At 39.0% G+C, this 9,824-nt stretch overlaps 1 protein-coding gene and 1 long non-coding RNA gene across 2 annotated transcripts in view; both read right to left on the bottom strand.

Moving 5' to 3' along the window:
• Positions 1–271: 271 nt before the first annotated feature.
• Positions 272–3,505, bottom strand: LOC117530642 (5'(3')-deoxyribonucleotidase, mitochondrial-like). The gene is given in 8 exon segments (XM_034193523.1): positions 272–707; positions 1,258–1,362; positions 1,365–1,371; positions 1,618–1,678; positions 2,893–2,993; positions 3,112–3,249; positions 3,251–3,283; positions 3,285–3,505. Coding segments are annotated over 8 exon segments (684 nt in total). The 5' UTR covers positions 3,384–3,505; the 3' UTR covers positions 272–567.
• Positions 272–9,824, bottom strand: part of LOC117530643 — a 17,997-nt gene continuing 8,444 nt past the window's right edge. The window contains exon 3 of the long non-coding RNA XR_004566410.1: positions 272–510. This is a non-coding gene — a long non-coding RNA (uncharacterized LOC117530643). The remainder of the gene's footprint in view (positions 511–9,824) is intronic.

Below are 9,824 nucleotides of genomic sequence, written 5' to 3'. Positions count from 1 at the left end.
ATTTGCATGATGAATGCCCCAAAATCAGTACGACGACGTTACATTACTGTGAACGTGAAATAACAAAACTGTTCTGCCTGCAGGTTTTTGTGCTGAATATATTCTTCAGTGTCTGACTGAGTCATTGTGATACTAAACCACAGCACAGAGGACTACTCAAACACCACAAAAACTAAATTCACATCAAATCATGAGACTTCGAATACATATTAACAGAAGCAAACCACAAATGCTGTCGGACCAGATTAGGACCTCATATACTTTTTTCTTTAGACGTACCATTTGTTCTTTTTCTCTTACAGTTCATTTGTTACAAATACTGTTACAGCAAAACCAGAAAAGGTGGTTTCCAAGCCCACTTCATACACTATCTTGCAGTGCCCCCTTGTGGTTACAGAAGATAATGTCCTTTCCCAATTGGGAAAGTGTTTTAAATGTCTGACCTCTACTTTTCCTGAAATGTTGCACATGTTCATCTTCCTGACTATTGATCTCTTAATATTTAACTCACTACATGCATGGCCTCCAAACCTCACAGCAGCCACAAAGTCTGGATGCTGCAGTCCATCATTGCCTTTTGCTATCAAGGATGGACCTCCAGTCATCAGCCCAAGACGACAAGCGCCTCTGTGAGGCGCTGACAGGAAGATGCTTGTTGTGGCAGGCAGTGAAGAGGACGTGCTCCCATGTTGGACTCGACTCCACACCTGAGAAGAAGACATGCCTGATGTGGTGAATATGTAAATGACAGGTGTAACCAAACCCTAGGAAGCTTTTGTTGCTGCCCCAGTACTTCACATCCTCTGTGTGATGACTTGACTTCAGGGGTCACCATCTTGCACCTGAAGGTCACCTGACCTGAAGGGTTTTCCATGTGTACCTGCTGCAGCCACAGCTGATTAATCAAGCATGGGTTGGGAAAAAAAAAAAAAAAATCAAAAATAGAAAATGTGAGGGAGGGTTTGGGAGTGGCCAGGGCCCCTTCACAAGGTGATGACCTTTAGCAAAAATGACCTTTGTTCCCTGCTCTTTATTGGCTGAGAACACCTGACTTAGTTAATGAGCAGTGGGCGGAGCCACTGGAGTTGGAAAACCTGCAGTGAGCAGGGTTGTGCCTTACAAAAAAAGTTATCCTGCAGGTCAAATTATTGAGAATAACCACATTAAGCTTCCTTGTTACATTTTATAGAGTGGAGCAAGTATTTCTGTCACTGTGACAAGACCGCCGGGACAAACACACACAGACACGTTACTCACCCAAGATGTCAGGCTTGTCGTCGATGAGGATGTCTCCACTAATCAGGGTCTTGTCTCTGGTCAGGATGACCTGCTCCAGAAAGTCATGACCCAAATGTTTCTCCACCAGGCGTACTGGAACACAAACACACGATGTGTTCCTGTGGGGATGCCTGTTCATCCAGTGCATTTGCTTTTGAACTGCATGTCAAACCCCAAACTGCAGTACAAAGTTTCAACAAATTGCTAATAAAATCAAGCGCTCAAACCAGCCTTTGAAAGCCACGTAAGAAGAACGGCCCAGCATGCCCTCACAAACGTACATGAAAACAGTGAAATTTCCAAAAGGAACACTTGTGACTGCTGATGAGCAAAGCTTACCTTCTCATACGGGCAGTGTTTGTAATGTTTTATCGGGCTGGTGCAAATAAAGACATCAATGCTGCAAAAACAACAGGAAACAACAAGACCACAGTAGGAAATTTCAAAAACACGGACAAATATTTCTTGGCTCTGTCAGGCTGGTGTGTCGTGACAGGCATATTAACAGCAACACAACAGTGGACCTGTGACGCAGCACCGTACGAGATCATGTTGGGTCAGCATAGTGCAGGGTGGGCAGTGGAAACCCTTCCACCCAGAGGAAGAAATATAAACATTACATGGTTTGTACATTTTGTCATTTCACTTCATCAATTTGGACTATTTTGTGCAAATCTGTGGCATAAAATCCAAATAAAAATCCTATTAAATTACAGGTTGTAATGCAAAGGGAAAACACCAAAGGGGGTGAATACTTTTCCAATATATCAGGTTGTGATATGAACAGCATCTGCACTTTTTAAGCACTTCTGCAGTGAGAAATACTTCAAATACAGTAATGTCACACCCACTGTGTGAAATCTGTCCTGCAGATTTGCAGGCTGAGGGGCGCACGGATGCGTTTACAGTCAGCTTTACCTGCTGCTGGTTAATGATCTGCCTGCATCCAATCATTAATAACTGCCGGCAGAGGCAGAGCCTTCAGCTTTCAGGCTCCTCTCCTGTGGAACCAGCTCCAATTCAGATCAGGGAGAAGACACCCTCTCTCTTTTAAGATTAGGCTTAAACTTTCCTTTTTGCTAAGCTCATAGTTAGGGGCTGGATCAGGTGACCCTGAACCATCCCTTAGTTATGGCTGCTATGAGACGTAGACTGCTGGGGTTCCCATGATCACTGAGTGTTCTTTCTCTTTTTGCTCTGTATGCACCACTCTGCATTTAATCATTAGTGGATCGATCTCTGCTCCCTCCACAGCATGTCTTTTTTCCTGGTTCTCATTCCCTCAGCCCCAACCAGTCCCAGCAGAACGACTGCCCCTCCCTGAGCCTGGTTCTGCTGGAGGGTTTCTTCCTGTTAAAAAGGGAAGTTTCTTCCTTCCCACTGTTGCCAAGTGCTTGCTCACAGGGGGTCGTTTTGACCATTGGGGTTTTCCGTAATTATTGTATGGCCTTGCCTTACAATATAAAGCACCTTGGGGCAACTGTTTGTTGTGATTTGGCGCTATATAAATAAAATGGATTTGATTTGCCTGTAATATCTGCAAAGCCAAATAATCTTACATATCTGCAGCATCCAGGTCAGTTTACGTGTCAAACCAGCTAAAAGCGTCTGTACTTATCCATCGTTGCCATGGCTCTGACCGCCTGCACGCCTCCTGGCATCGGATCCAGCTCCATGAAGAAGTCCTTGGACTCCCAGATACTGATGGCTTTCTCCTGTGGAAACGCACATTGACCACGTGCGGGTACAGAAGTGGGCGTGGTCACGTCACGTGGATTAATTGAATGCCAGGCTGCAAATAACCGATAGGGGCGGTTCTTGGGAGTCACTTACACATAAATCTGCTCTCAGTTGCCCGTACTGGCTCGACACCCAGAACCCTCTTCTGTCCTCCAGGCGGATGTAAGGTTCCTGAGGGAACCTGCTCCGGTACTTCTTCAAGAACCCTCCTTCGAAGTCTGCCAGGACGCCCGTCCATGTCCACCAGGACCCGCAGTCTCTGTCCTCGCCACAGCAAAGGGACGATAGTTTCCGCAAATCCTCTTGAAGGGATGATAAACGGTTTCTGCTCTTCCCAGGAGGCGCCTTGTTGTCAACAGCAACATATTTACGACCGTTAGAACCGTCCAAGTAAACCCAACAAATCCACACGGAACAGCCCAGAAACTGTCCACATTCTGTCCCGTTTAACACTTTAAATGCGTTGTTTCACCGACTGAACATTAACCGAACGAGTACTTGTCTTTTCGGGAGGTTTGTGCCCCATTGGGCCGCTGTTTGGCCGCCGCAGTTTAGCTAACGGACGTAGCTAACATGCTAACAGGACAAGAGGCCGAACGTGACAAGTCCGTGACCACAGAGCGCCGGGAACGCATTTAATTCCTTATAAATGTAACTTTCTCCCCGCCAGCGCCTGTGAACAAACATCATCTGCGTTTAGTTAAACAGTGTGTGTGTTCGTGTTCGCAGCATCAAAGGAAGAACAGACTTTTCCATAGTGTTGCCAGATTCCCGAAACAAGCAGTCTTACCAGATTCTGTGAGCAAAATAAGCAAACGTGAAATGTTGAAAATAAGATGTCTTAAAATTACAACATTTTGCCTATTTATATAGTCTTAATTTAACAGTATGATACACATAAAATAATGCATTATAATAAATTACTAAACTTTGCACATGTCAACCCCTTTGAGGGTCCACCTGTATAACCTTGTGAGAAAATCCATAAAATCAACACAAAGTGATATCAGTGACCACTTACCAATTTTTATAGTAACAGAGCTGAATTTGAATACTAAATGGAAGGAGAAAATACAATATTGAAAGCAGTTGCAATCTGAAGAAGCTATTATCGCCCTAAAAAATGATTTATGTCTGCAGGATTGGAATTCCATTTATACGGAGAATGATGCTAATTTAGCATATGTTAAATTTGAAAAGATATTTCTTGATGTATATAACAAAAACTGTCCAGTTCTACATTGCAGTTTAAATAGCAAGTATAATGACCATCCATGGATAACAAAGGGACTGCAAAGGGCATGTAAGAAGAAAAATCTGTTATACAGAGAGTTCATCAGAAGTAAATCAAGAGAGGCTGAGATTAAATATAAGTGCTATAAAAATAAATTAACAACCATTATGCAGAATTGTAAAAAATCATACTATGGCAAAATTCTAAATGATAATCAAAATAATATAAAGGAAACATGGAAAATACTGAATAGTATTTTAAGAAATAAACCCAAATCAAAGAATTACCCATCTTATTTTACTTGTAACAATAAAGATGAATAAGACGTGAACAGTTTTAATAAATTTTTTGTTAAGGTTGGGCCAGATTTAGCAGCTGACATTCCACATACTACATGGGAAAACCAGCAATTAATTGAGAGAAATCCATATACTATGTTTCTTGGCCCAGTTGATGAGAGAGAAATTATTATGATAGCACATGTAAAAGTAAAAAGTCAACTGATCATAATGATATACATATGGCTTTAGTAAAGCAGGTAATTCCAGAAATTGTTAAACCATTAGCATATATATTTAATAAATCATTTCAAACGGGAATTTCCAAATGGTATGAAAGTGGCAAAGGTGATACCTTTATTTACATCTGGTGACAAACATCTTTTTACTAACTACAGGTCTGTGTCTATATTGTCACAATTCTCTAAGATACTGGAAAAACTTTCCAATAACAGACTGGATAGATTTATTGAACTTCACAACTTGCTTGATGACAGTCAATATGGGTTCAGAGCGAAAAGGTCCACAGCTTTGGCTTTGCAGTCGAAGAGATTAATAAACAAGTGGACCAAAGGGAATTCGTAATAGGTCTATTTGTTGACTTAAAAAAGGCTTTTGATACAATCAGTCATAACATATTATTTAAAAAGTTGGAACTTTATGGGATTAGAGGAGTGGCTCTGAACTGGATTAAAAGTTATTGCAAAACCGGAAGCAGTTTGTTAAAATCGGGGACTGCAGTTCTACATATCTGGACATTGTTTGTGGGGTTCCCCAGGGCTCTGTGCTGGGACCTAAATTATTTATTTTATATATTAATGATTTATGTAAAGTTTCCAATGTGTTTAAAGCAGTTCTCTTTGCTGATGACACAAACCTGTTTTGTTCTGGAGAGAATTTGCAGCGATTATTGTTTGATTTGAGAGTCGAAATGATAAAGCTGAAGAGTTGGTTTGACATGAACAAATTGTCATTAAATTGGTCAAAAACCAAAATGATGTTATTTGGAAATTATAAATTGGATGTACTACAAATACAGTTAAATATACTTGGGGTAAATCTATATTGTGTCAAGGAAATAAGTTTTTAGGTGTGATTATTGATGATAAAATTAACTGGAAAGCTCATTCATCATATTCAAAAGAAAGTTTCTAAAAGTATTGCAATACTGAATAAGGTAAAGTACATTTTAGATGGTAAATCACTACATACTTTGTATTGTACATTGATTGCACCTTATTTGACATACTGTGCGGAAGTTTTGGGTAATAACTATAAAACTACTCTACAATCATTATTTATCCTTCAAAAAAGAGCATTAAGAATAATTCATAATTATGGGTTTCGGGATCATACCAATCCGTTATTTATTAAATCAAAGATATTAAAACTTTATGATTACATTTAAGACTGTTGAGTTGATGCATAAAGCAAGAATTAAACAATTACCTCTCAGAATTCAAGAATATTTTACGCTGAGAGAAGGAATGTATAATTTAAGGGGTACGTTTTATTTTAAAAATGCGGGCGCTAGGACGACTAGGAGGTGCTTTTTTTTTCCATTTGTGGCCCAAAAAAATTGAATAATTTACCAGAGAAACTTGTCCAGATATTAACCAGTTCAAACATTTATACAAACAAATGGTATTTGGTAGATATGTATTAGATTAATAGGGTTGAGTTGTGTTATATGTAGAGGCTGTTGTACTGGAACCTTCGTTTATTTTTTTTTTCTTTATTTTTTTTGTGAGTTGTCTGGAGAAATATTTGACTTCTTTGATCTGTAACTAGGTGCTGCTGTGTTCAGATTGTGTTGGGTATAAATGTCTATGAACAGACATATATGCCTGATGATTTTATACAGGAGGGTAGGCATGGATAAGTGTTGCTTCTGCCTACACCTTTAGGCACCATGTATTTGATTTATTTTCTTATATCTCTTTTTGTTTTTCACTTTTCTGTTATGAGTTTGGTCATATGAGTGAATTTCTGTTATGCTTGGGTGTCTAATAAATTATTATTATTATTAAAAAATCCTTATAACCTCCAAATTGCACCACAACCGCATAGCAGTATCACATAACTGGGTTTTTGTCCACATATTATGAGTTGCCACAATGACATTAAAGTCAGGATCATTAGTTTTTCCTCCACAGTTGAATTTCAAACAATAGAGATCTAGTATTCATGTGTCAAGCTGAATTTTATAGAACTGAATGTGACAAATTTAGTTATTTTTTACAGAAACAAGAACTGTGTGTCACTAATGGAATACATTAATAAAATGAAAAATAAATTGATATAATAAAGAAAAAAACATACTTCAGAACATCAAGTGTATCACAAATCACCTCGCCAGTGCCGATGTTGCAGACTAGCATGTCGATGATCCTCGACTTCACCTGTGTTTATTAGGGATGAGTATCAATAAGATCGATATCAACACCATTATCGATCCAATTCCTTATCGATACCTCTTGTGAATTTTTTGTGTACTACAAGTAAAAGTAGGCTTTACAGGTTTTCTATGTCAGCAGGTCAAGAGCTTTTCTTATCGCGCACCCACTCTGTGGAACGGTCTTCCTGCGACCTTGAGACAGTCGGAGTCCGTGGACATTTTTAAGTCAAGACTTAAAGCCTATTTTAATTATGTATTTGAATTTTTTAATTTTATTTATTATTTTAATTTTTTTATGTTGAACTGTTCTATGTGAGGCGCCTTGAGACGGCTTTTGTTGTGATTTGGCGCTTTATAAGCCGATTAAATTGAAATTGAACATTTTATTGAAATTGGTCACTGGATCCTTAAACTTTGGACATAATAAACTCTACATGGTGGATCCTTGATCTCTGAACATAAATAGGAATAAACAAATCTGTAGTTTTTGTCAAAAATAATTTCCTTTCAGACATTATTGGCATGAATGACTTTCCATACGTCTCATTTTAGGAAGAAAAAAAGTTTTAGTCAATTGTAGTTTTTTGTCTGTAATACAACGTTTTAAAGAGATGTCATTTTATTTAAAGCAGCAATTCGTTTTGAAGTTATTAATTCCGACCAGACTCTGTCTCTGCAGAGAGCCGCGCAGCGTTTGGAGCTGTGCCAACGGAACGGTTTCTTGACTGCAACAAGAGTCCCAGTTAGTGACTTTAATTCACACAAAAGTGACTCACGATATTTTAATGGCTTTGACAGGGGTGAGGAAGCGGACTTGCCGTTTCTGAAGAGCAGCGAATCAAAGAACCAACGAGCTAGTGGATTGAAGCATTGTTTCATTGGTTCACGCTTCAAAGTGGAATTGCGCTGCAGAAACGGTTGATTACAGACCTGCTGCAGACCAAACCCTGAATATCCAATTTTATTTGTACGTTCGTATGACTCTGAAACTTGGAAAAATCCATATAATTTATGGAAAATCCGTATAGGTTGACATGTACGCAAATGTATTCTTAATATAACAATACTAGTGCAGTGCCTGTAGGAAGTTTGTATTCCTAAAGAAAATTGGGAGCATAAGTAGATTTTTCTCATGTAGTGAAGCAGATAACAGAATATTTAGAGGAATCTTTCAAATGATGAAACAAGCACCAAATTTGGTGCAAATACTTCTTATACATTACACTTTTGTAAAAGCACGTTAGCCACCTAAATCTTCAATAGTCAGGTAGGGGTCAGTTGAAGAATTACACAGGGGTCAAAATTTGCAAATGCTCCAATCATGTTGAAAACTATACTACATTATTTGTCTGATCACAGAGATTCCAAAAAGGTATAGTTTGGACTATCTGTGACTGAATGTTATGGGTAAAAACAGTAAGAATGGTGACAAAGGTCAATTTCAGTTTGTACAGGGGAAAAGTTAAAGTTGCTGCAATTTTGGTAAAAGTGGTGCAAAGTATTGGTTATGCTGATAGGATTAATAAATGGAATAGTTTTGACTGTGTTGAATGTTTGGTCTCCAAAGTAAAGGTCAAATAAGGTCAACATCCATTGGATTCTATGACATGTGACATATGTTACCCTGTAACACGATAACTCAGGATGACACATGATGCAAACTATTCCATTTATTAATCCTATTAGCACAACCAATAACTTGCAACCTTTGTACCAAAATGGAGCAACTTTAACTTTTGACTCCTGTACAAATGATATTGACCTTTGTCACCATTCTTGCTGTTTTTTACCCCATACATCCATAACATCAGTCACAGATAGTCCAAACTATACATTTTTGGGACTCTTTGTGATCAGACAATAATGTGGTAATAGTTTTCAATGTCACTGGAGCATTTGTAAATTTTGACCCCTGTGTAATTCTTCAGTTGACCCCTACCTGGCTGCCTATTAAAAATTTAGGTGGCTAACATGCTTTTACAAAAGAGTAATGTCTAAGGAGTATGTGTGCCAATTTTGGTGCTTGTTTCCAGAAATGAACGATTGTTACAGTTATCAGCTCCACTAATGAGGCTGTATGTGGGCTGTACAGAGGTGTACTTAAGGTACCTTGACACTTGCAGAAATTTGATCCCTGCACTGGCATGCAATGGCATGCCAGAGAGTAAATTCGTAAACTGCACAGCTGCATACAAGCGCACAAAGAAAATTTTGAAATGTTCAAAATCTCTGGCATCGTGAACACTGTGCAGTCTATTTGAAAACACTGTGACGCTGCGTCAGCACAGCTCACCTAAAAGATTATGATGAGATGTTAAATCTATAACATAATTTTACTGATACTCATAAGAAGGAATGGAAATGCAACTGTTTTAACCAAGCCATTAACAATCTAAGTATTACAAATCTACCATCGACATTAACGCTTGCCCGATTGTCCGGGAGCAAGTGTAAAATGTGATCGGACAAGCAGTAGCTCTAAATCGTTGTCCAACCGGACAAGTGGCATATTTTTTTTTTTTTTTGGTTTAAACATTTCAATTCTTCTCGGCACCCTGCGAGGAAAGCGTCTTCGGTTTTTCCTGCCTTTTCCCCGCATGGCGGACAATCAGAAAACATGATAACACAGGGTTCTTCCCCAGACAATGGAACAGTGACGCCGCACCACAGTGTTCTGTCAGCGCCGTCACACTCTGCCCTGCTATCAGGAGTTTTTCTAAAATCCAGCCACTGTTTGTGCTGAACTGCCCCCCCCCAGCAGACAGAGAGCCAAGCAGCGCTGCAGCGGAAAAAAAACTCTGTCAAAGTCTTCAGATAAAACAAGCTCCTTCTGCTTGTATAGCTCCAGAAATTCATTTATAGGCTTTATTTTACAGTTGGAAGCCTTCGTGTTTCC

The sequence above is a fragment of the Thalassophryne amazonica genome, chromosome 18, assembly GCF_902500255.1.
Source record: "Thalassophryne amazonica chromosome 18, fThaAma1.1, whole genome shotgun sequence".
In the NCBI taxonomy this organism is placed as follows: domain Eukaryota; kingdom Metazoa; phylum Chordata; class Actinopteri; order Batrachoidiformes; family Batrachoididae; genus Thalassophryne; species Thalassophryne amazonica.
The sequence above is the reverse complement of the archived record's forward strand: the minus strand, read 5'-3'. Positions and strand labels throughout refer to the sequence as shown.